General features: G+C 46.6%; 1 protein-coding gene across 1 annotated transcript; it reads right to left on the reverse strand.

Annotated features, from left to right (window-relative positions):
* Window positions 1–527: 527 nt before the first annotated feature.
* On the reverse strand, window positions 528–27,549 carry CD58 (CD58 molecule). Its single transcript, XM_087827624.1, has 6 exons — window positions 27,476–27,549; window positions 10,526–10,825; window positions 6,475–6,765; window positions 3,538–3,594; window positions 2,760–2,796; window positions 528–1,313 (listed from the first exon to the last, which is right to left on the reverse strand). Exons 1-6 carry the CDS (start codon window positions 27,540–27,542, stop codon window positions 1,304–1,306), a joined length of 762 nt encoding a protein of 253 aa, XP_087683750.1. The 5' UTR covers window positions 27,543–27,549; the 3' UTR covers window positions 528–1,303.

The raw sequence follows: 27,549 nt of genomic DNA on the forward strand, positions 1-27,549 counted from the left end.
CGATAGCAGGTGATTCACAGGCATCACCGTGAATAACTGGCCAGGGAAAGCAAGGGAAGGAAACTGGGCATAAAATTACCCCATTTTAAAATAGAAGCAATACCACCCTGCCCCACCCCACCCCCAACCGCGCATGTGCGCCCGCACACGTGAGCGGGGAGGCGCCCCGGCGGGATCCAGGCCCGGCTGTCAGCAGGTGCTGGGGACACGGACAGTCATGCGGGGGGGCGGGCGATGGGAGGAAGGGGGGGCTCAATCAGAAGGCAAGAAAGGACTGCGCTGAAACTGACACGATGCCTGAGTGTGAGTGGATGTGCGAAGAAAATTCTAATTACAGATACATCTTAAACATGTTTGTTAACCTAGAACATACCAGGGTTCATTCCTTCACCAACAGTTTGAGAGCCAAGGTCCTTTCACTGAGAGCAAGACTATTTTGGGGGAGAGGTGGAGTGGTAAAGGGGGACAAATGGTGATGGAGGAGACCTGACTTGGGGCGGTGAACACACACGCAATGTACAGGTGTGTTAGGGAATCGCACGCCTGGAGCCTCTATTTTATTAACCAGCGTCTCTCCATAAAGCTTCAGCCCCTTTCGGCCGCGCTCCCTCTGACCGGATTCCAGGCCCCGCCGCGGGTCCTGGGGTTTCTGCCATGGCTGCCAGGGGGCAGTGGGGCCGCCCACTTCCTTCTCTTGCACTTACAAGCGAGCACGTGGTTTTTGAGAGTTCTCTGCTGTTCACCGGTCAGCGTGACAGTGAACACAATACGCTACGTGGGCCAAAGATCTTCAGGGCAGGACCCTCCCTGTCCCGCCCAGGTCCCACACCTGCATTCGGATGGGGCGGTGGGGACGTGGTCTCTGCGAGGGAAACGGACGGCCCGTGACCTCGCCTCCCAGCAGCGGGGAGCTCATCTCCTCCGCTGCACTACCGAGCCTGCAAGGAATCATTTTTCCTCTGAAACAAGAGACGTGGAGTATAGATTTCAGCGTTTGCCTTTACCTCCTGAGGGACGTGACCTTTTTTTTTTTTTTTTAACTTACAGGAAAAGAAGAGCGAAGCCACCTAGTTGTTTCTGTACATATGTATACTTATTTACAAAAGCCACCTTCGCGGTGCACAGCATACGAGGACTAGGTCCTCATGAAATACAGGGCCCAAGGTAAAAAATGTTTGTCCCTGTTTCTTCTTAAAAAAATACACATCTTGTGATGAAATACTCGAGGTAACTTCATGTCTTCCCAAAGATGCCGTAATAGCTTTCAAGGTATTTTAAATTAGTGACTAAGGATTTCATTCCATCAAGTGGAGCTGTAAGAGAAAATGTCCCATGTCAGTAACTGGTAAGATGCAGTCAACCTGCGTTGCAGACCAAGAGTTGTGATTACCCTCCTATTCCAATTCGAGTGGGCCTTTTGTAATAAATCCATCCACAGCAAGGGCCCTGGGGAGCGGAAGTGAGGGAGCCTGGTCTTGAGGCCTCACGGCAGCGGGAGCTCCACCAGCGCTAACGACAGGCCCGTCTCCGCAAACCGACTCGTCGCGGAGTGTGACAGGTTTCCAACTCACAGAGCAGAGGCCCTAAGGCCCACATGTAAACGTTTACTTCCTCCTGTGCTACATGACTCTCCCGGCAATGGTTTCCTTCCCACCTCAACTTCTCTTTCAGTCACCCCTGCGGTGATGACAACAGTCCTGGGCTCTCAGAGGAAACAGGCGCACCCAGCGACGGCAAGGCCTGAACACGCCCGTTCACGCAGAACCCGCCCCTCAGCCTCCTGTCTTCTCCACAGACCGGAGCAGATCAGACAGGCCCAGCCCGGCCCAGAGTTCCCAAAATACGTGAACTCCACAACCAGCCTTCATAAAAAACTCCTGCTGTGGGAAAAAAACCCGGAGCTTTCCCTATCCAGAACCTCACAGAAAGTGACAATGGGGGCTGAGAATTTCTGAGGGATAAAACGAGTTCTGGCCAGCGCAGGACTTTGGCTTCTTTTCTGAAGAATACTAGTAACCATAGTCGCTAACATTTATTGAGCAATATTATCAGCCAGTCACTACTCTAAGCGTTTTACTTATATTAGCTTGCTTCTACCCGTTATAGATTTCTATGCTATTATTATGTGTACTATCATTGTTATTTCTGTACCACTGTTGTGCCCATTTTCCATGGAAGACAACTGAGGCACCAAGAGTGTAAGGGACTCGTCCGAGGCCTGGGAGAGATACAACTGGCGTTTAAACCCAGGGGCTTTGGTACCAGAGCTGCACTCTTGGTTCAACTCTTGTTCATATGACCTCCACACTTTCTGGCAAACCTGGCCCTCCATATTCATGTCTGCCGCGACCCCCCAACTCAGGCCCTCTCTGCTTGGCTGGGTCACTCCATTTACCCACTCCCCAGGGTCCTCATCTCCGGCCACTTGCCTATTAGTTCACCCTCCGCTTTGCTAGCAGAGCCACCTTTCTAAAGCAAAGCTCTGCTCAGGTATCCTCTGGGTGCCTAGCAAGTGATACTGACACCCTGTGCCAGGCTCACTGAGAGGGTTCAATGGAGAGATACGGAGAGTGCCTGGCACGCGGCTGCTGCTTAGTGAACTGTGGTTAGTGTATCTGTTGATGTCACTCGTTACTGTTCAAGGCCCTGGCAGACACATAGCATCTGGCTCCCCAAGTGCTAGGCACCCGGCATCGAGGCTGCTCTGGTCTGACACACGATTCACAGTTTACCCAGTGCCCAGTCTACAGGCTACTTACCTGGCTCTTCCTCTTTTACTGGCAAATATTATAAGACCTACAAATGAAGAAATTTTCATCTCATTAAAAACTGGATAGAAGCTGAAATCTAAAGTTACTAACTGCCTTGTTAGAGACCTGAAGCTAGAAAACTCCAAAACTGGGGCCCTGACAAGCTGGCATTCCTCTCTCCTAAATGCTTAAATGAAAATGGCTATAGAGTGGGTCCAAAGAGCTGTTCAGAAATTCAGTCGCCAGTTCTCCAGGGCATATGGGTTGCTTTCTAGGTTGGCCCAACACCTCTGGCAGACTAAGGTAGGCTCGGGAAGGCAACAAGGACAGTACCAGATAATTATTACTCACTCTGAGTGACTCAGCTCAACAAAAGTTCCTTCCTTCCTGGGACCTCCTCCTAGACTCTAAGACATGGACATACGGCCAGAGCAGCCAAGAGTAAAATCTGGCTTGGAGAGCAGAAGTATAACTATACGTTGACGTGGGCCACAGGCAGGAAGAGGCTGGGGGTGAGGTCCCAGGACTATTCAGCTGTGCCCCTGCCTGTAAACTCGCCGTGGCCCGAGGATTCGTTCCACCTTAAAAACAAGGCACAATCTTTGGAGGAAGCTGGCACACCCGGCAACCCAGACAACAAGTAAAACACAGAAGTTTCCGTTCCTTTCAAAATGCCTAAAATTTCAAACTTTCTTTTCATTTTCAAACGAATTCATTTTCTAGCCTTTGAAAAACCAATTCAAGCTTGAAAACGTATTACATTTTTTTAAGAAAAGTATATACATACCTGTTACAATGCACACGACTGGTGCAGCTAGAATTACATATCTAGTCCGTGAATTATCTGTAAAAAGAAAAAAGAAATACAATTAGCTGAACTGATCAAAAACAGAGATACAGAGATGACGTCTTCTGTAAATCCCTGGTTATAAGACTTCTGTTCAGCTAGTCTTCAATTGGTTATTGCGGCTGACGGTTCTATCATTTAGTTGTAATTCCAGTTCGGACCAGGGAGGAGGCGAGTGTAACTCCCACCTACTCTCCGCCTTCTTCCCCCACACCCTTCCTCTGTGAGGGACGCAGGGCGTCAGAACGCAGGCAGCCACCAGCGAGTCGACTGGGGAGGCCCCTGGCCAGGCTCGGCCGGCTGCCCGCCACGCCCGTTCTCCCGTCTTTTGTAACAGAACTCAGATCTTCAGCTGGGCCACTGACGCTCGGACTAAGAGATTAAATTCCCGGCCTTTCCGGCAGCTGGCCTTGACTGCGGGACTGGCTGGGGCAGCAGGTGCAGGAAGGGCCGGGTGGACTTCCCGTCTCCCGTCTGAGCCCCGCTGCCCGAGGCGCCTGGGGAGACAGCAGGAGCTCCACTGCTCTTGGGTCCCTGACAACTTCATAAAGCAACGCCATGCCCAGAGCTGCCTATCTCCGGTTTGGTTTTGTTTTTTTAAATATATCTTTATTGATTTCAGAGAAAGGAAGGGGGAGGGAGACAGAGAGACAGAAACGTCAATGATGAGAGAGACGCTGACCGGCGGCCTCCCGCGCCCACCACTGAGGACCGAGCCTGTAACCGGGAATCTAACTTCCATCTCCTGGGTCCTAGATCAACGCCCAACTGCTGAGCCACACCCGGCCAGGCTATCTCTGTTTTTTCAACATGAAAGAAGAAATCTACATTTTTAAGCTGCAGATACATTTTTATTTTAAACAGCTGAAGCTAATGCTAACTGATACAGTCCCTTTCAGACACCTCTCCCCCTGGGAAGATGCCAGGTGCCGTCAGCACTTTGGAACAGCAGAGATTCAGGGGCGGTCACAATACAAGTTTTTTTCTTTAATCTTCACCCAAGGATATTTTTTCCACTGCTTTTCAGAGAGAATAGAAGGTCAGGGGAGGCAGGGAGGGGGAGGGAGACAGAGAGACAAAGAGAGACAGAGACACACCGATTATTGCCTCCTGCATGAGACCAACCGGGGCCGGGATCGAGCCTGCAACCCAGGCATGTGCCCTGACCAGGAATGGAACCGGGATCTCCTGGATCAGAGGTCGATGCTCAACGGCTGAGCCACGCCGGTTGGGCATATTTTGTGTATGTTTTAAAATGATACAGGTTACATTCATTTGGCTGCACATTATGGTAGAAGCATCTACTGTTACCCACTACCCAATCTCTCCTTTTTCAGCATGAGAGTTACTGTTTTAATTGGGCACGTGGCCAGCCTGCTGACAACGACATTTCTCAGACTGCCTCAGCTAGGTGTAGCCCGAACTCAGGGTGCTCAAGGGGGTGTGAACAGAAACGATGCAAACCACACTGGGTTGATCTTTAAAGGGAACATGCACTGCCCCTCTCTCCCCCCTCCCACTTGTTATGAAGCAAGGAGAGATGGGGGCCTTGTCTGCTCGGCTCCAGAGAGCACTATTTTTAAGCCATAAATGCTATTTCAGTCTATATTTCCAAAAGATAGGTATTATTTGTAAAACATAACCATGCCATTATGATGCCTAAAAAACTAATTTTTAATATACTCAAATATTCAGTGTTTAAATATCTATTTTTTTAATCAAGAGCAAATAAAGTCGATATATTGCAATGTATATGTTTCTTAAATCTCTTTAACCTCTGTTTCCCTATCACCTGTCTTTTCCTCCCTTTACAATTTATTGATTGAAGAAACTTGGATCCCGGTCCTGCAGAACTCCCCGTAATCTGCACTATTGTTTCATAGGGTGTGGTTTTCACTAGCCGATTCCTGTGAATCAGTCCAAATTCTTCTTCATTTGATTTATATTGAGACATACAGAGAAGCAGGATGGTGTCATGGGAAAACACTCTGGAATTTGAAGACCTACATTTTAATCCTGTCTCCATTACTTAAGTGACCTTGGCCAAGTCACCCGACCTGTTGAACCTGTCTCCTCACTCTTAAAAAGTACATAACAACTCATGTGTGGGAGGCAACCAATCGATGTCTCTCTCTCATACGGATGTTTCCTCTGCCCCCCCCCTCCACTCTCTCTGAAAAGCAATGGAAAAAATATCCTCTGGTAAGGATTAAAAAAAAAAAGTAGCAGGTTAGTCAACGTGAGTTACTATGATTCACTGATAAAGCACTAGAAGGTCTGCATAAAAAATTAACACTCGAACAAGATCCGGTGTTTAAATGTTACACCTACTGTTATGATGCATGAAACTCCATAGAAAAGTATTCTAAATCATCATGGAAAAAAAGAGAGAGAGAGAGAGACTCGGACTTTTACTGTAGCACATGTGAGAACGTAAATGGTTATTAAGACTGTTATGAAGCAGTTTCATAAATAGTTCAGAGCAGGGGCTCTGGAGCCAGGTGGCCTGATTTCAAATCCAGGCTCTTCTACTTACTAGCTGTTGACCTTGGGCAGGCAACTTCAACTCCCTGTGTCTTGGTTTCTCCCCATAAAAAAGAATAATTGCTAGTATCCAACTCACTGGATTGCATGAGACTTAATTAACACATGTGTTGGAATGGTGTTTGACCTAGAAAGTGCTGAAAGTGTTAGCTTTTTCTCTCTAATGGGGTGCCTGTGAAAATTATATCTTATTTTCCATTTCAAATTTGTGAGATGTATGTTGGCCACTGTCCCTGCGGGCTGAAACCCACAAACCACCACTGGTCCATGAACCCCACTGGTGTGTGTGCATATATATATATAGAGAGAGAGAACATTTAGCTGTTTACTTACCACGTACGACACAGGTTGACAGAACTACTGATGATGTTCTGAAAAATACTGGATTTTTAACTTCACAGTATACTTCCTGTGAGAGATCATCACTCTTCTTAAACTGTAACACAGTCGGTATGCCGGGGGAAGAGGCTCCTGGCATTGAGCTTTTATTGCACGGTGCAGAAGGGCAATACCACAAGTAGGTCAATAGATCCCGATGCCTGTTGTAGCTGTCAGGAACCTCACAATGGATGTCAATGCTTTCATTAGTCAATGTGCAGTTTAGTGTTGGAGACGGAAGAGGGTCTGGAAAAAAAATGTAATATTTAGTACAAAAAAAGTAATATTTAGACTCATCTTCTGTAATTTTACGAAGAGGTTCGAACTTTCTTGTGAGTTTGAGGAGATGAGCAGCCGCTGCCCCGGGCACCAGCAGAATTCTCACTTCCTCAGGGTCTGATCTGCCTGCTCAGATTCACAACACACACGGGCCCCAAGCCCCTCCTCAATTCTGAAAGCCCAACGATCTTGACAAGACGGTGGCAAAGTCACTGAGCTGCAAATCCTCATCTGAATTGACAGGAAGGTTTATAGATTTTATTTCTCTCACATATTTCAAATATTCATTATCTTGTTTTACTAAAAATAGTCATGTGCTTGAGTATAGGGTGCTCCCCATAACTAAGTGGGGTGTTTCTTAACATTGAGAGAAAATAGTTTATATTATCTTTCAAAAATCTGAAATGTTTGCCCTGGCTGGTGTGCTCAGTGGTTAGAGTGTCATCCCAAGCATTAAAGGGTCACGGGTTCGATTCCTGGTCAAGGGTACATACCTGGGTTGCAGGTTCAATCCCCGGTCTCTGTTGGGGCACAAAGAGGCAACCAATCAATGTGTCTCTCTCACATCAATGTCCCTCTCTCTCTCTCCCCTACTCCCTTCCTCCCCTCCACTTTCTCTAAAAGTCAATGGGAAAAACATCCTCGGGGAAGGGTTAACAACAACAAAAATCTGAAATGTTTAATTCCAAAAGCTACTTGACTCACAGGGTTCTGCAGAAGGTACTATGGGCTGGCCCTGCTGATAAGTAGAGTAAGGCGTGGCACCTGTCAGGAGGGAACCTAGCACTTCCACCCGTCTCCCCTCACAGCATTTCCATATCTCACTTGACCTCGACAATGACCTTGTAAAGTATTCTGTTCCCTTTTACAGATGAAAATGAGACATATTTAGCAATGGGTTTCTCCGTTTGTAGAACAGAAGCCTGCTCACCAACAGGTATGCACACCTCTCCGCAGCACTGGGTCAGACTTCTGCACCCCAGACCTGTCTGTCTATAACCTTTCCCATTCTCTCGCTGCCATGGGACTCACCACAGCCGTGTCTAACAGATTAGTTACTTCTGTGCCTTTAGCAGCATTAAACAGGCCAGAAATGTGCCTACTTCATCCCCATAGATAACTTAATCAGTTGCTTTATAATTAGTTAATTCAGCTCACAACTCTGTGAGAAATGAGATTTTCATATATATACATATATATCAATATCAGGTGGCATTTGTATATTTCTGTTAATTTAATAAAAAGTTATACACCAGTCGGGACCATTTAAGGTCAGAACAGTTAATTCTACTTACACGAACATTACCAATGCAACAGAGGTTGTAAGGGGATGTGAAAGAACTAATAAACACTACTAGTGGAAATTCTAAGGGGAATTTGAGGGAAAAGGCACAGCAGGTAGCAACTTATGCACAGAAGGAAGAGGTGTGAGGAAATCCCCCTTCTAAAATTCCCTTCATTAAGCCTCCGTGAGGCCTGGTGTCTCCGGAAGAATACCAAGTTACTTAAGGACAACTAACGCACCCTTTAAAGCATGACTTCCCATTTCTAAAAAAAAGTGTGGCCGATCATTTTATCATTCAAGTATAAAACCTGAGTCATCTTCTGATTCTTTCAAACATCTGCAACCAATACCTCTTGTCCTACTTGACTGATCACAGTAGCTTCTAGCCTGATGACTCTTCTCCCTAATCTACCATAAATAGCTACCATCTGATTAATCTTCCAAACATATAGTTCATCAAGTCACATCCCTGCTCAGGTACTGGATACAGTGGCCCCTCACTGCCACAGGCTAAAATCCAGATTCCCGAAGCAGGACCTGAAGCCCCCCATTTAATGCTGTGAATATCACTGCCTCCCAATGGAGACTCGCCTCCCTGCACTTTGCTCCTCTGCAGGCCTTCGCTAGGCTTCCTGAGGGCCATCACAGTCAGCACAGCAGAGGAAGTGAGCTGCAAAGGGAAGGGGTGGTACACCTGACGCTGAGACAATGAGGGATCAGAACGACTGGTAATGACAAGTCTAGATTATACCCATGGGGAGCCCTGAGTAGAGTAGGGGACAAGATCATTACAGGAGAGGACAGCAAGGTCTGAGAAATCGGGACATTAAAATATCACAATCATGCCCGGCCGGGTGTGGCTCAGTCGTTGAGCGTCGACCTAGGATCCAGGCGATTGGGGTTCGATTCCCGGTCAGGGCACATGCCCAGGATGCGGGCTCGATTGATAACTCTCTCATCATTGATGTTTCTGTCTCTCTCTCCCTCTCCTTTCCTCTCTCTGAGATCAATAAAGATATACTAAAAAAATAAAATAAATAAAATAAAATAAAATAAAATATTACAATCATCAAGAATTATGACAGCTGGGACATCAGAAACAGTGAAAATGAACTAGGCACTAAAATGATCCAGAAAAATTGGGGTGATGTTCACTGCAGCATTATATACAATAGCCAAGACACAGAAACAACCTAAATGTCCATTAAAGGGTGAATGGATAAAAGGGCTGTGGTACATATATACAATGAATATTAGCCATAAAAAAGGAGGAAATCCTAGGTAATTAAAATATTGGGGGGGACACTTGGGAAAGTATATGACTATCTATCCACTATGCTGTACACCTGAAACTCATACAAAATAACAATGAATGAAACTGTAATTGAAAAATAAAATTTAAAAATATATAAAGAAATAAAAAGAGGAAATCCTACCATCTGCAACAACATGGGTAAACCGTGAAGGCATTGTGTTAAGTGAAATAAGTCAGACAGAGAAAGACAAATGCTGTCCTGTATGATCTCACCGATATGTGGGCTCTAAAAAAGGGAACCACCAAACTCATAGAGAAAGAAAAGACCGGAGGTGAAGGGTAGGGGGAGGGAGAATTGGAGGAAAGTGGTCAAAAGGTACAGACTTCCGGTAAAAGATAGCAAGTACCAGTAAGGGAATGTATGACACGATGGTGACAGTTACCTGCTGGAGGACACACAGGAAGGTTGTTAAGAGTTCTCAACTCTAGAGAAAACTTTTAATCCTTTGTAACCCTTATCGTCTCTGAGACGGGTTAGCTGAACCTACTGTGGTAATCATTTCTCAACACGGGGACACCAAACCATCACGCTGTGCGCGCCCGAAACCTACTCAGTGATGTGTCAACTGGGTCTCAATAAGACTGAAACAAACCACCACTGGGGTGCAACCATGCACCTCCAGATGCCTGCTGCAAGGGAGGGGCTTTAGAGATGGGAGAGGGAGAGTAACCTGGAGCACCCCGAGAAGCACGGAGGAGCCTGCAGCGTATCTCCAGTTCCAATTTAAAGTGACAGATGAAAAAACATACAAACAAAACCACTCCTGGGTGGGCAGCAGGAGGACACAGAAACTCAAACTTATGGAGCACCATCACCGGTCAGCGGGGCTCAGAGAGTTCCACGTCCACTGCTCTCACGACATCCTTTGCCAGGGCGTTCTAGCAAACAAGGGAGGCACCTCTGCCCAACAGGTGCTGCTCTCCCCACCTCAGTCACCTCCTCTCCTCGCCCAAAGGATGAGGGGGGAATCTGGGTACCAGAAAGGGCTCTGGGTACCAGAAAGAGAGGGAAACCATGACAATGTGATAATAAACACTTTTGTTTCTCATAAGCCATTAATTTGTATGAGTCTTTTAAAAAGCTGGAAATTTGCCATTTTAAACAAACCAAGTTATGGAATACTCACCAAGGACGATAAGATGAAATTTCAGGTCCTTTTTAAGATCCACGGATTCAATTTCAAATTCACCTTCGGCCAATGATGTTAAATTGGAGATGACAAGGTTACCTGACTTAGGGTCCAAATCAACATTCTCTGCTAAAGGTCCATAGCGTTTGACCTTAGTGAGTACACGACTCCATTCTGCGACTTTATCCTGTCCTTTTTTCCATATTATCTCTGTAAAATCTACAGTGCTTGATGGTGACAAAGTAACATTCCCATTCACGATTCCATACTGAAGTGTGCTTTTACAGGTGATGAGATCTAGGAGGGGGGAAAAAAATTGGTTAGGAAATACAATATGACTGTTCAAAACAGAAAACCATCTTCCAAGATGCTCTATGGAGAAAAGAGTTAAATGTAGTGGTGAACATTCACCAGCTACTTTGTGTGCTAAGCTGATTAACTGCTGACAGAAAGAATCCACTCTTTAATTGGGGCCCACATAAGCCCAAGAAGTGGAGTCGACATTTATAGAGCACCCACTACATGCTAGGTGCAGTGGGCAATGCTGGGAACATAGCCGCAAACAAGACGGGTATCGCGCCAGGCCCTTAAGGGGTCTTGCTTCGTGGAGAAGACACTGAAGGCAACGGCCTTCCCCAGGGAGTCATGCTGAGAGGGACATAGGGTGACAAATCACTGAGGGATGAGAGCTGGATAAGGAGGGAAGGAGAGTGGGCACAGAGAGGAAGCAGCGTTCCCAAGGCAGGTCCTGAATCAAGGAGTCTGGTCTGTTTGAGGAAATAAAAGCAGTTCTAAATGTTTGAAAAGAAGGCAGCAAGGGGGTGATGGGTTAGAAAGGAGGCTGCAGAGGCAGGCAGGGTCAGGGTCAGAGTGTGTGAGTGGGGGCTGGGGGGTGTCAGGGAAGACATGCTAGGGGTTAGGAACTTACCCTGTTGGCAAGGGAAGGGACAGCCACAGAAAGGTTTTGTCTGTTTGTTTATTTTCTTACCCATTGAGTCACCCTGTGTCTTTTTATTTGGGCATTTAATCCATTTACATTTAAAATTATTATTGATAGATACCTATTACCATTTTAATTCTTTATGCCTGTGTTTCTCTCTCTCTATTTCTACTTCTAATTACAGCATTTCCTTTACCATTTCCTGCAATGCTGGTTCAGCGGTGATAAACTCCTTTAGCCTTTTATTTGTCTGGGAAGCTCTTTATTTCACCATATATCTTGAATGATAGTCTTGGTGTATAGAGTAGTCTTGGTTTCAGATCATTGTTTCGCTTTACCTGGAATATGTCATGCCATTCCCTTCTGACCTGTAGAGCTTCTGATAAGAAATCAGTTCACAGCCTTATGGGAGCTCCTTTGTAGGTAACAGACTGCTTTTCTCTTGCTGCCTTCAAGATTCTCTCTTTGTCTTGAATTCTTGGCATTTTAATTATGATGTGTCTGGGCATGAGCCTCTTTGGATTCTTCTTGCTTGTGCCTCCCTGTGCCTCCTGAACTTGTGTGACTTTTTCCTTGACCAGGTTAGGGAAGTTTTCTGCCATTATTTCTTCAAACATGTCACAGAAAGGTTTTAAACAAAAGATGAGTGTGACATAATTTAAGTTTCCACGGGCTAACCATCTGCAGAGTGGACAGTGGTTGATGGAGGCAGAGAAAGCAGAGCATAGGCAATGCAGTAGCAAGGAGAGAGAGGCAGATGGGACAGACCAGACCAGGGACACGCGAGTGGACACACTCAAGAAGTCACAGGAGTTAGTAATTGGATGTGCGGGACGAGGGAGAGGGAGGAGTTAATAATGTTGGCTGTTTGAGAGCCCTTTTTCTTGGCTGACAGGGGTTGCTGAGGTCAAAAACAATGTCAGGAAGCTGGCCGGGGGAACAATGGGGATTAAGGACTATGTGCAGTGGAGTGCTGGAGCTGATTCCAACCTTCTGCTGCCGGCCAATGGTTACCATCTCATCAGATCATACTGGTGGAGTTCTTTCAGCAAAACACTGACAAAGGATTTAACAAATGAGAGCCTCCCGCCCCCTCCACACCAATTCAGTCATTAAACATTTACCACCACCGCTGAGACTGGGTTATTCTTGATACCCCCAAATGGGTTTAAATGCATCTTGCTCCAGACTTGACTTTCTTGTTAAGAGCAAAGATCAACTGCTAAGGGAGAGAATTAAAGATAAACTGAAATTTGAAGTTTTTGCCTAGTAGCAATCAGGGTAACGTGCAGGAGCGCAGGAAAAATCAAGACATTCAATAGCCCAATTGTCGGCAATTGTGTGCAGTAATTTCAAATAAGCAGCAAATATCTGGGGAGGAGGTGGGTGCAGGGAGGAGGGGATCAGTGGGGGTGGGGGCATCTGTAGAACTTTCAACAATAAAGATAAATTTTTTAAAAAGGGTATACACTCTAGAGAGAAGAAATAACACAATTATTTTTATATTATGTAGACATCTAATAGGGGAATATAAAATGAATGATTTTGGTATTTAAATTAAAAAGCATCCTTTAAAAAAAGCAGTAGCAGCAAATATCCCCCGTTTGTCTATTTGCAGGGATTTTTAGAACCCATCTCCCTTAATTCAGGGAGACTGCCTTCAAAAATACACCTGCATCTTTCTGTTGCTCTGCTGATTACACACTATCTTTCCGATTCAACAACAGTACGTGGGAAGACAGATGGAAGGAGCAGGGTTCGAAGTCAGAGAGTCTGTCCACTCACTGCAGCGGGGCCTGAACTGTCTTGTGAACGAGTGAATGGAAGGGAAGGGGGTGAACTGCCTCGCCCAGGCTTCGTGAAGACAGCATCAGCCTTTTCCAGGGGGAGCAGTGTTCCCTGGGCTGTAAACAGGAAAAAGAAAGCAGCCAGGAACGGGGTGGGGAGACACAAGGAGGGAGACAGGGGAGACTTCAGTTTGGAAAGAGTTATGAGAACGCTGAGCTGGAAGAAACTCTGAAAATTATTCAAATTACCCCCGTTTTACAGGCGAAGTGACAGAGCACCGAGAAAACAGAAACAGCGTGGCACTGAACGCCCCCTCTCCTCCAGCTGCGTGTCCATATCGTCCTGAACCCTCTGCACCTCTGGGCGCAGTGGGGGTGCTAGCCCATTTTAAAGCCGGGGAAACATGCCCCGGGGGGCACGCCCGCTGCTCAGCGTCTCAGCAAGTTCCCGGCCGCAGAGGGACCAGGACACAGATTTTCTGACTCCTTGCTCAGCTCTCCTTCCACCACAGCATAGTTCTGTCATTCATTCATTCATTCATTCCGAAAATATTCTCTGGGCATCTATTCTGTGTGGCAGAACCAGACAGACACACTCCCTGCCCTCTTAGAGCTCACTTTCTGTTAGAAAAGTCAGACTTCATACAAATAATTAGGCAAACATCCATGCAGTGAGTTTTTGCTGTTTAAAAGCAGAGATAGATAGAGGGGAAAAATGTATTCTCCCTAATGTGATTGCCTACGCAGACATTCCACACTAGTCGAATTTGTTTTTTTTAAACTACTGGAGTTCTATTTGTTTTAAAGAATTTTGAATGCTCTTTTCTTTTTAAAGAGATGAAGTTACCTGACGCCTCCATGGGGAGTGATATCATGTACCTAAAAACAACTTCAATTTCAAATAATTAGTTGCAGTATCCTTACAAAACATCATCATTACACTCCCTTTTTGATAGTTCTTATGGCTTAAGAGTGAGGAGTGAAACCCAAATATTTTACAGATGAAGTGTCTGATTTTTTATCTAGAACACACTGGGTTACTGAAAAGGGACCCCCATTTCCAACCACAAATTCCACTGCACATTTTTACTTGGGTCCTGGGATTTATATTGACTACCACTTTTAGTTTATTTAATCTAACACACACTCTCCCCTAGGCACTGCTGGAAAAGCTCAACAAATATGTATTCAATCAGTCCTCTTAAAAACCCTATTAGGCCCTGACCAGTTTGGCTCAGTGGTTAGAGCATTGGCCAACGGACTGAAGGGTCCCAGGTTCAATTCCAGCCAAGGACACGTACCTCAGTTGCAGGCTCCATCCCCAGCCCTGGTCGGGCCGCATGCAGGAGGCAACCAATCAATGTGTGTCTCTCACACTGATACTTCTCTCTTTTTCTCTTTCTCTTCCACTCTCTCTGAAAAGCAATGGAAAAATATCCTCAGGTGAAGGTTTTTTAAAAAGCCGATATTAGGCAGGTTATTTTTAACCCTATTTTGCAGAGGAGAAAACTGAGGCACACAAAGGTTAAGTGACCTGCTAGTTAAGTGATGAAACTGGATTTGATCCCAGACGGTCTGAGTCCAGAAGGCCCTTAACCACTGTTTCTTACTTGGCTTGCTATGGGGCGTGTGGCTATAACAGTGACACGACACAGGGTTTCTCAGGATGCAATCTGTAGACTATACTGGAAGAGCAGATGTTAGGGATGAGAGTCAAACCGCTCTACTTGGGGTTCAAGCATACTTCTAACACCTAGATGAGGCACCAAGCTCAATGGTCCCCAAATCATGGACTGTCAGGGCTAGAGAGGACCTCAGAGAACAACAGACTGTGCCCCTCCCCAGCCCCCGCTCATGGAGGTGAGGAAATGGGGAAGGTTTGACTGAGCACGATATTGAGGACCCCAAATCTCCAAAATGTTACATGAGAACCCAAGTTTAAACCCAAGAGTGGTGGTGGTTTTTGGGGGGGTTTTGTTTGTTTTGCTTTGTTTTTAAAGATGTTACCAAGGAAAATGAAACAGGGTTTTGTAACTAAAGACCATGAGAAGCTAAGTTGAAAGGAAGGCCTGAATAAAATGTGAGATATGGATTTTTTCCCTTCATACGGCCAACCAGAGCAGAGCCCTCCCTTCACATGGCCAAATCTTGGTCTGTTTGGGCCTAATAAACTCTGCTGGCCTCACCCTGAAAACTCCCTGGGACCCTGCCCCAACACAAAAGTGTGCAAGCAACCAGCAGGTGGCAGCTAGACTTGGTATACCTGGGGACATTTGCTCAGTGGCCTCAGACCCAGCACCAAGTTTGAACTTGTATCAGTCCGGTGAACACCACTCTTCCCTACCTGGTGACTCACTGAGAACCTATCTCATGCATCTCAAATACAGCCAGAGGCTCTTTCAGTGACTGAGCTGAATAGGCAGAGGCAGGTGGAGGAAATCTCAGGGTGCCCTGGGACTTTAACCTGCACCAGGGCCTGGTGCTGGTAAAAGATGGCCTTGGTGCGCAGCCTGGTCCCTCCCATGCATACCCAGGCCGAGCAGAGACAGCCACAAACTGTGGATCACTTGTAGGTCCAAGTCACAGGAAGCGTCTAACACTGGCCTGCACCAAGTCCCTCCCAAGAGGCCCAGAACCTACATAAACCAGTGGTCAGCTTCAGACAACATCAGAGCAAGAACCAAAAAGTTTCACAAGCAGGATATCCAAAGGGAGACCTCAGCAGGCACCAGACCCTGCTGAGGTAAATCCTGCTTTGTGACATGGCGTGCACAGCAGCTCGCACACCATGGTTGGAGTTGAGTCTCACAGCCAGCCAGCCTGAGGGTCGATTCCATACACAAACAGGCCAATAGCAATCAAGACTCAGTTATAACAGAAGGGCCAACATAACCCACACGAGGGACATTCCTGGAGCACCCAGCTCAGGTGATCAAGGAGAGTGCACCACTGGACCCCACAGGACACCTACTACATAAGGCCACCCCACCAAAACTGGGAGTCATAGCTCATCTATCTAATACATAGAAACAAATACAAAGAGGCAGGCAAAGTGGGGAGAGAAAGAAACGTTACCCCAAATGAAAGAACAGGAGAAATATCCAAAAAAAGAACTCAATGAAATGGACACAAGCAATTTACCAAATGTAGTGTTCAAAGCAATGATTATAAGGATGCTCTACAGCATGAAAAATGACACAGAAACCATCAAAAAAGGCCAATCAGAAATGACGACTACAATATCTGAAATAAAGAATATACTGGAAGGAAGAAACAGTAGGTTGGATGAAGCAGAGGGTCAGATCAGTGACCTGGAAGACAAGGTAGCACAAAACAACCAATCAGAGCAGCAAAAAGAAAACCCAATTTTAAAAACTGAGGATAGTTTAAGGAACCTTTGCGACGACATGAAGCATACCAACATCAGCATCACAGGGGTACCAGAAAGAGAAGAGAGAGAGCAAGGAGCTGAGAACCTATTTGGAAAAATGATGATTGAAAACTTCCCTAGCCAGGTAAAGGAAAAAGGCACACAAGTCCAGCAAGTGCAAAGTCCCAAACAAGATGAACCCAAAGAGGCCCACAGCAAGACACATCATAATTAAAATGGCAAAGGTCAGAGACAAAGAGAGAATCTTAAAAGCAGCAAGAAAAAGACAGTTAGTTACCTACACGGGAGCTCCCATAAGGATGTCAGCTGATTCCTCAACAGAAATATTCCAGGCCAGAAGGGAGTGGCCTGAAGTATTCAAGGTCATGAAAAGCAAGGACCTACAACCAAGACTACTCTACCCAGCAAGGCTATGACTTAAAATTGAAGGAGAAATAAAGAGCTTCCCAAACAAGGAAAAGCTAAAGGAATTTGTTACCACTGAACCAAAATTACAAGAAATGTGAAGAAGAAAAAGAGGATTTTAACACACTATTGACATCAACAGATAGATCTTCCTTGACAGAAAATCAACACAGAAACAGTGGCCTTAAATGACACACTAGATCAGGTGAATTTAACTGAAATTTTCAGAGCATTTCGTCCCAACATAGCAGAATATATATTCTTTTCAAGTGCACCAGGAACACTTTCTAGGACAGACCACATGTTAGGACACAAAACAAATCTCAATAAATTTAAGAAGACTGAAACCATCTCAAGCATCTTCTCTGACCATAATGGTATGAAACTAGACATCAATCACAAGAAAACTGAAAAACGTACAAAGTCACGGAAGCTAAATAACATGTTACTAAACAATGAATGGGTTAACAATGAGCTCAAAGAAGACATCAAAACATATTTTGAAACAAATGAAAATGAGAACACCACAACCTAAAAATCTATGGGGCACAGTGAAAGCAGAAATTTCCCTAAGAGGGAAATTCATAACACTACAGGCCTACTTTAAGAAATAAGAAAAATCTCAAATAAACAATATAACTTTACACTTAAAGAAACTAGAAGAAGAACAACAAACAAAGCCCAAAGTGAGTAAAATAATAAAGGGAATTATCAAGAAAGGAAATAATGAAGATCAGAGCGGAAATAAACAAAATAGAGTGTAAAAAAAAAACACTACAAAAGATTAATGAAACCAATTAATGAGCTGGTTCTTTGAAAAGGTAAACAAGACTGACAAACCTTTAATCAGGCGATGGAAGGAGGCCTGACTTGGGGTGGTGAATTGTACACCTATTTTATTAACCAATATCATTTTATTAACCAATGTCAACCCAATAAATTTTTTAAAAGGTAAGTAAAAAATGTGAGATGTGAAAAAGTGAAGGGAGGGAGAGGAGATAAGAGACTTGAATGCAGGAAGGAAGAAAAGCCAGAGCAAATCCATCCATCCAGGAACGATCAAAGAAGTCATAGGGAAACTCAATAAATATCTAAGTGAGTTAACTAAACTGATTAACATACACCTTAAATGCAGTACAAAAGGGAGCAAAATGTGAGTCTCCCCAAACCCTGAGCTCTGCAAGACCTCAAAGTGCCGTGGAACCTGGCTGAAGAGCTGTGACTCGGCCAGGACAGGTACAGACGTTTAACCGGGGCCCAAGAGTCAATGGCAGGGGACCACTCAGGTGCAGTCAAAACAGGTCCCTTCCTTTCCCCTGCCTGCCTCCAGCACCGGCACGGAAGCGAGACTATTCCCCGCCCCTGTCCCACTGCTGTCCCTTCTGAGATGTTCCCTTCGTCTCCTGCTTCCCCTTCAAGTTTCAACCAGGCAGGCACCACCGCTAAGTGTGGCGCCCTCAGGGCTCTGCGCCAGAGAAACTCCGCGATGTCAGCTGCCAACGCGAGTTAAAAGCCTGTCTGAGGTCTGAGGAAATGCTGGTCACTGGAGTCATTTCTTAGAGACGAGCTAATCGCTCTTCCAGGATTTAGAGAAAAGGTTTTACTTAGAAATGAATGATGAAGTTTAAATATCTTTTTTTTTTAAGTATGCTCTAAAATACCTGTATATAGTTCACTTGGCCTGCAGATAGTAGCAGTTAAGGAAACAATTTATTTGCTGCAAAGAAAAAAAATCCCCCAGGAGTTTCAGTACTCGAATATATAAAGCTTGGCATTCCCCCCAGTATGTGTCATGCTGTAATGGGGATGGGCTGAGCCCTCAGTGGACCCTGGAGGAGGCAGGGTTTTGAGGCAGACATGGTTGCCTGTGACCACAATCTTGACCCTCACTTCTGTGAAATCACAGACCTCGCTTTCGGAGACACCCACAAGGAGGACTGGGATGCTGGCACTGGGGCAGCCAAGCCTCTGTTCAAACATATGCCAGACATTTAAGTCAGGAGGAGCAGCAGGGCTCCCAAAATGACTAGGCCAGTGCTGGTATCAAGTGATCTGTCTCATTAAATTCATAAATATTCTGGGATTAGTCAGACACCATGTTCCAGTTTGGGGGTTGAAATGTGCTCACCGGGTGTGTAGATGATAAGGAACAGTCCTTTTACTCAATGAAGTTTCCTGCAGCTTGTTCTTTTAACCTAGTTCTTAGTGAATCCAATCAAAAGAGCCCTAGGCCAGCTCCGCCTCAGTGATATTTAACAATAGCCGCAGCACAAACTCTCACTATATTTGGGGCTTACTGTGTGCCAAGCACTTGTTTTAAAAAAGCGAGGCCCGGCTGGCATGGCTCAGTGGCTGAGCATCGACCTATGATCCAGGAGATCACAGTTTAACTCCAGGTGGGGGCTCAATCCCCAGTAGGAGGTGTGCAGGGGGCAGCTGACCAATGACTCTCATCACTGATGTTTCTCTCTCTCCCCCTCTCCCTTCCTCTCCTTGAAATCAATAAAGACATATTTTTTAAATAGACAAATAAAGAAGTAAATAGCAAGACTGGTCTATCTATTTATCTATCTATATTCATTCATTTACTCCTCAAATCAACTCTATGAGGTAGATCTTAATATTCATGTTTTCATTCACCAAACACTTACTGAGCCCATCCTATGTCCCAGGCACTGTAATAAGCAGTAAGCAAAACACAAAACCCTGCCCTCCTGGAGTTTATGTTAGAGTGACCAGGTAGGAACACGCTAAAGGGAAAAAGTGAAGTGTCTTTATGTTGGGCGATGTTAAAGGCTACTAAGGAAAACGAAGCAGAGTCTGGGGGCGGGCGCTAATGAGGGTGCTACCGTGTGTGAGGTGGTCACAACTGGCATGAGAGCAGGGCCCAGAAAAAGTGAGGGCGTGAGCTTGAGGAAATGGGGAAGAGTGAGAACCACTGGGTCACGGGTGAGGAACCTGGGGCTCAGAGAGGTGCAGAAGCTCACGGAGTCACTCTGGGTCCCAGGCAGAGCTGGGGCCGACCCGGGCAGCCGGGCCCTGGAGCCTGCGCTGTTAGCACCATGAGATGCCGCGGTCTCTCCGGGTTGACCCCCCCGACCCAGACCCAGTCAGTCATTTCTGTGTCCGTGACTGCTGAAGGCACGAATCCACTGGTCTCGGCTGCAACAGCACTGCTTGCCTGTCTCCATCTAGTTCAGACCCAAACCGCAGCCACCCGATTCCCAATAAGCAATATATTCCCCGGTCCCCCAGTCCCAGCAACTGCCCAGAGCTTGCCTTGCACGGGCTCTCGCTGTCAAGCTACTCTTTGCCTCCTGGATGAAGTAATCCAGGATTCAGACCAACTTCCTTTTCAGCTTTTCGGTCTCCCATACTCTTAAGTTCCTGTGCTTACAGAGGTCTCCTTTCCCAAGCCACTGCCCCAGGCAGTCCACTAACCACATGCGGCTTGTTAGCACATCAAATGTGGTCTGAAGTGAGATGTACGTGAGTGTAAAGTATTAACCAGACGTTGAGCATTTAATATGAAAAAGAGAATGTAAAAATCATTTATATCAACTATATGTTGAAATGAAACTATTGCACCTGTATTAGGTTAAATAAAATATATTATTAAGATGAATTCCACCTGTTCTTGTTCTATTTCTCTCTGACAGCACTATTTAGCCTGTGCTTTCAAGATAACCACATTGCATCATGCTCAAGAGCTGCATTTACCTTTGACCCTTCTTAGAATACACCTGAGACCTACATACAGCCTGCTTTGGGGGCAAAGGTTCTTACTACAACAACTTAAGACTGTCAGTCTTTTTACATCTATTCTCCAAAGTCTGATGCAAGGTATTTCAATAGACGATTGATCATTTCATTAAAAAAATTTTCTTTATAATCCCTTTTATTTTCCATTCATTCAGTTTATAGTTGAGAACTCCATTACAACTAATTTACGGCATAGCCTTATTAGTTTCTCATTCATCTGAGTTTCTTATTATTTGCTGAATGTGTATAGTAACCTTGATTTTTTTTTTCTAGTTTTTAACTGTTATACGGGGGGAAATGTTCAAGAAACAACCAGTGAGCCTGATGGGAGTTCAGGCACTAATCTCAACAGGCATTTTGGGAACATTATGAAAAGGGAGTGGATGGTCACTAGGAACCAAAGGGGTTCATTTCTGAAGAACAAGCCTATCAACATAATTTGGTTTCCTCAGGTGGAGACTTGGTTGACAGAGCAGATCAAAGTCACAAAGGACAGACCTTTGATTTTTTTTTTTTTTTTTTTTTTAGAGCTAAACACTGATCGGCTGCCTCCCGCATGAATCAAACCTGCAACCCCGGCATGTGCCCTGACCAGGATTCGAACCAGCAACCTTTTGGTGCACAAGACAATGCTCAGCCCACTGAGCCACACCGGCCAGGGCAAGGATAGACCTTTGGATTAACAGCTCCCAATCAGGGGCAGAGAGCAGACATGAATTTATTTCAGTGACTCTCAGCAAGAGATTTTCCTTCGCGTCCTCTGGTTTCCTTTGGAGCCTCCCAGTCCGTCAGGGGGAAGCCAACGGGCACAAGGGAAAGGGGCCAAAGGAGAGGGTCCGGCGCATAAAGTAACTGAAGGGCACTCTCCTGGGGGGCCAGCGGACCGACAGGGAAACCACCTCCAAAGAGGAACTGCTAAAACGTTTCCTGTCCCTCTCCCGGGGCCGGTCTCAGGCTGGCGACCTCACGCACACATGCGAACCTCAACCTGTCTGAGCACACGGGAGGGGGGGTCCTGGTTCCACATTCGATCCTGAGAAAGTCTGACTCACGACTGCAGAACCTAAGGGCTGTGGCCTCAAGTGAAAGCTGTAGAAAGGCTTCTGCGCCCGGGAAGCACCCGGGAGACAGAAGCCCCGGGCCAGCCTTCTGCTCCTCAAGAGAACCACCGCTCCCCTCAGCACCTGCCCCTGAAGAACGTGGGCGTGACCCAGGGCAGCAGCGCACATTCCTCGATCTAGTTTTTCAAAAGTGGCTCTAAGTCTCTTCCAAGTTTCTAAGATTCCTATCAAAATCAAACCAAGAACGCAATGCGTAAAATTTGACCAAATCCTGTTCTGTTTTTTTTTTTTTAAAGACATCCTTGTGACAAGTGAGAAAATTTGCATAAGGATACAGGTTGGGTGACGGGAGATTATCATAATTTTCATAAATACTACAATGTCTTTGGGATTATGCAAAAGTACTTAGGAGTGAAGCATGGGTGTAAGAGGAAAACTATGGCAACCTGATAATAAATAGATAAGTATGTAAATAGCTGTCCTTCTGAATTCTAAGGCCCAAAGGTTTTCTCACCTCCCACCCCCTACTGTAGATTATGATACGAATACAGTCTGATGGGAAGGATAACTGTGCTGGCCTATATAATTTCACGTGCCTTAGCAAAATTAATATGTATCCAGGTCCTATAGAGAGACCACCCATGGCTTCACCAATCAATCATCAAGCAGTTGTTCATCTAATCTTGGGTTCGGAATGCATGGACTGAGGCAAACAGACCTGGCTTCTAGCACACTCTGCCATGTATTTGCTGTGCGAACTTGGACAAGGTACAAACCTAAGCTCTGTTCTCCTCTTTAATGGTCCAGACCTTAAAAAAGCAAAAAGGCAGTGACAATGAAGTGAAAACAAAAATCTAAAGTACTAAGCACGGCGCCCAGGAGCTGCGGATTTACACTCTGTGACCACGCTGGGTCTAGTTTTCCGACAGGAATGCACCACACTATCAGACTTGGGTTCTTTCCTAAACGCACCTCTGAATCGTGACTGCAGCAAAGCTTATGAATAAGGGTCACATGCTAAAGGGAGGTAACTTAAAACGGAGATACGCTTGACAAATACTATATCATTTAATGCCCAGATCTAACAATCTGCACTGCTAAAAAAAAAAACAAAACAAAACGGCAACATTAAAACAAATCAAGGACAGGGATTTTTAAAGAAATAGTATACGACTTGGTTCCTGCATACAAGGAACTAAAATCTAGTTGGGGAGACAGCTGGGAAGAAAAAGTATCCATAAAAAGTCCACAGCGTCAAAACAGGGCAGACTCTGCTGAGAAGAGCTGAAACAGTAACAGCTCCTGGTTCCTTGCTGTCTTCATAGTAACAACCCAGCACCAAAATCCTGCGGGCTTTACCTTCAAACACATCCCAGTGGCTCCCGTTTCTCACCTCCTCCCCGCAGCCTTGACTCATCTCCGCAGTTCCTGCAGCCTCAAATCCTCTCCATGCTGCGCCTTTCCTCCCTGCCCTCCACAGCCTCTTCTCCACCCAGCACCCAGAATAATTTGTTTAAACACTCTGGCTGTCATAATTTCACTTCAAAATTTTCCATTTCACTCGGAGTAAAAAAGCCACAGTCTTTAAAGGGAACCACAAAACTTGATCTCTAGGGTCCAGCCCTGACCACTTTCATAATTTCCTTTTCAACTACTTTTCAGTAAAATGATCTCCTGGAAGTTCCTCAAATGCTTGAAGCCTATCGCAGGGCTCTGCTCCCACCCCTTCTGCCTGGAACACTGGTACCCCGCCAGTCACCTGGCCTGCTCCCTCACTTCCTTACGTCTGCCCTGTCACCCTTTATAGAGACCCTCCCCTGACCACACTATATAAAATACTAACCACCAAAAAGTGGCCAAGTGAAATATCACCCCTCCGCCCGTGGAGTACTATGCAGTTGTACAAAAGGAACAAGGGTGATGTCTATGAAGTGACATGGAAGGATTTTCCAGACATGTGGTTAATTGACAAAAAACAAGGTACAAAAGAGTACACAGTAGGTGTTACCTGTTTAAGAAAGGGAGTTAGAAATAAACATATGTTATCTGTTTATATCAGCAAGTAGAAACAAGAAAAATAAAACAGAAACAAATTATATGCTATGGGCAACAGGATTTCTCTGGGCATACCTTTTTATATAGTTGTGATCTGAACCACGTTAATACATATTTTAAAAGGGGGAAACCCTGAAAATTGAACAGAAGCAGAAACAAATTAATGCAACTATATACAAATCAATAACATAACCACAAAGAAGAAGAAAAGATTGAATTCAAGTAACTTTAAAATCTCGTATTCTGTAAATATCCAGTGGGATATACAAAAAAATAAACAGAACAGCAAAGAAATCTTGAACTATACTCAGTAACGGTTGCGCTTGGTAGTGGAACTGGTATAGCAATTATAAAACTCTTCTGTTTAATAGAGATTAGGAAATGCACTGATGCTACTAAGAATAGTTCTCACTGTGGCGAAGCAAGATGCAAAGATGGAAGGGAGCAGGTGAAAGAAGAATGGAATTATTGGATTAGCCTTAGTGGTAACTGTTCCCTAGCTCTGACGACAGGCAGGGCCTGGAAGCCACGAGTCAGTCCCTTGAGCACACCCAGCACTCAGAGCATGATTTCTACATACCACCCCCCACTAAAGGGAACAAGGGAATGTACTGATTCCAAGCCCGAGGCAGGAAAGGTACGAAAGGAGCCCAGAATTTCTTTCTGTGCTAGAAAGGAGGTGCTCAACTCACCGAAACGTGACAAAAGGGCACTGAAGCTTGGAGGGAGTCCCACTTGCAAATTTGGGGTCACTGAGCATCAAAATACACAATGATGGGAATGCCATCTTTAACATCCATGAATCCATGCTAGTAATAAGTGAAATGAGAAAGGGAGGTGTAGTACTGAAGAAGGTCAAAAATGTATAAAGAAAAACAGGCAGAGAAAATTGCCATCTACAAATATTTTAATGACAGACTCGGGGAAGAATTGCCACTGGATGCTGAACCACTGTGTGAAAGAATGTTGGGGAACAGAATAATTACACAATCTCAAAATGTCACTTAGTGAATCACATACTAGTCACAAAGATGAAAAGGAATCACATACTAGTTACAAAGATGAAAAGGTGCCTCTACAACGGAGCAATGAGGTGAACCTCACCTTATACAAATAACTGGAGTTAACATCTCCAACTGGACTACACCTGCCGCTGAAAAGATGCAGTAAGGATACTACACACCTACCAAAAATCCCTGCCTGAGAAAGTTTCTAATCATGAGGACACAGACAACCCAAACCCAGGGACATTTTATAAAACAACTGGCCTAAACCCTTCAAAAATGGTGATAAAGTACCAAAAAATAAAGTACAAAAAAAAAGTTAACCGTTTTAGGTTGATTAAAGAGGCATGACTTCAAAATGCAGGCTCTCTGACAAAACAGGGAATCAGTCTGCATTTCCAGTGACAGTGGTTCTGTGACTTAATGAAATATTTAGGGGTGAGGTGTCACACGAGCAGCAACTCTCAAATGATTTAGCATAAAAATAAATCTCAGTATAAAGAGAGAAGTAAACCAACTGTGAAAGAATATTACTCACTGGTGATTCACGGAGAAAAGCATGTAGGTGTTCACTATACTATTTAAATGATACAAAGTTTTAAAAACTTAAAAAGAAATGTTAACCACTTCCCCTCCCCTTTCCTCTGCATTACAGATTAGTAACTGTTTACCACCCCCAAATATTTACTAGTTTACTTATTTCCTGTCCCCCCCCCACTACAATGTGAGCCTCTCAAAGGCAGGGAAGAGTCTGTTCCTTGCTGCACCCCCAGCCCTGACACAAAGCGCCTGCCACAAAGTTGCCACTCAGTAAGTATTTACTGAATGACTGATGTTCACAATCATTCTGTGAAGTAGATACTGTCGCTATCTTTTCCGTGGCGAGTGGTGCTCCCTCTTCCAAGGCAAAGACAGAAGTCAGGTCACTGCCAGAACTTCTAACTCGGGCGCGGGGCGGGGGTCTGAAGGCGGGCATGCGGCTCCAGAGCCGCCGCTGCCGGTCACCTTCTCTGGTGGGGCGCGCTCCACCCGCAAAGGGCTCACCTGCGGGGAGCGCCATTCACTCAGTCCGACGGGCCCGCTGCCCGACGAAGCGACCTCTGCACGAACACATGAATCAGGTGGCAGACACCACCAGGAGGGGACTGTTCAGAGAATGCTGCTGGAGGACAGGGGACTTGGGTAAATCGGGTTTTCAGGGGAAGAGATCACAGGTTCAGGCAGCAGCCGACAAAGGCGCGTTCCGGGACCCGGGAGAGATCGGTTCATCTGGAAGAGCCACGCCACCCATTCCACCTCTGCCACGGCCACCAGCATCTGAAGCCGGCCAGCTCGCTGGGCCCTGGCTCCCCCGCCTGCCTCCAGCCCTCTCGACCGCACCCAGTCCTTCCTCTTTATTGAGTCCGGTTTATCAAGTGCACGGTGTGAGCCTGACAGGCCCAGAAAGACTTTTCCTTCCCCTGAAGAAGAGAATCTAACCTCCCAAGTGGACATTCAGGGCCCCTAGCGGGGCCTCACCTTGAGGGGGCACGCTGACCCTGCAGTGGCACGGGGGCTCTGCTGCCCCAGGTCGCCCTGGACACGCCACTCTGCGGCTCTTTCGTACCTGCTCCCCGCCTGGAACGCTGCCTCCAATCGCAGCACGGCCGCAAGCCAACAACCTCCCTTCCACAAAGTCCTTGTTTCACAGAAGACACTGTGAGGCGTCGCCTGCGGACACTTCCTCCTTACGCTTCCTCCGAGAACCACTTTCCCGCTAACCTCTCTCACCTTCACTTCTGTGTCTTACAGGTAGGTACCTGGAGCCCATCTCAGCGCCCCCGCACGGATGCTCGGCGCAGCGGGGATGGCGGGTTCGTCCGGGGGGATGCGCAACGGGGCGCCATGGGAAACCCCAAGGAATGGGGAAGAGCTTCCGAAGCGTATTAATAGTATGGCAACCACCCCGCTTAGTAATCTCGAAGTGAGGCCACCGCCTACGGACACTTCTGCCCAGCGCAGAACAACTGCGTCGCCGCCTCTCGAAAGTGGGCGCTCGGCACCCAATCGGCGCCGGCGGACCGCAGGGGCGCGCCCCGGCCGCGCGCGGCTCTCGGCGCAGGTGCACGGACCCCGACTCGCCCCCGTCCCCGGGGTGAGCGCACGAGTTACGAAAGGGGTGATAAAGCCCGTCCCCCCGACCGACAGCCCCTGGGCAGGCCAGAGTCTGAGAAAACGCCCATCCCCGCCCGGGGCGCGCCGCGCCGGCGGGGCTCAGAAAGGGGTCCAGGGAAAGGAGCGCGCGCGGGGTCGGGTCCGCCGCTGGGCCCCGCCCCTCTCCCGGCCCACCCAAGGGAGACTTGCCGATGCGGTGTCAGCTGTGCCTCCCTGAGGACAAGGTTCGCTGGCTGCGTTTTTCCGCCCGCGCCCCGCGCCCCGCGCCCCGCGCCCCACTGGGCCGAATGGGCAGTCAGTCGCCTCCGGCCCGGCCCCGCCCGGCCACCCGCCAAAGCGCCCTGGGCCGGCCCGCGGAGCCGCGCCGGCCCGCGGAGCCGCCACTCACCCAGCAGGAGCGCCGAGCAGCACAGGAGGAGGCCCGCCGCCCGCCCCGGGGCCGCGCCCGCGGCCATGGCCCGT

Source organism: Miniopterus natalensis, chromosome 19, assembly GCF_054644295.1.
Source record: "Miniopterus natalensis isolate mMinNat1 chromosome 19, mMinNat1.hap1, whole genome shotgun sequence".
Lineage (NCBI taxonomy): Eukaryota > Metazoa > Chordata > Mammalia > Chiroptera > Miniopteridae > Miniopterus > Miniopterus natalensis.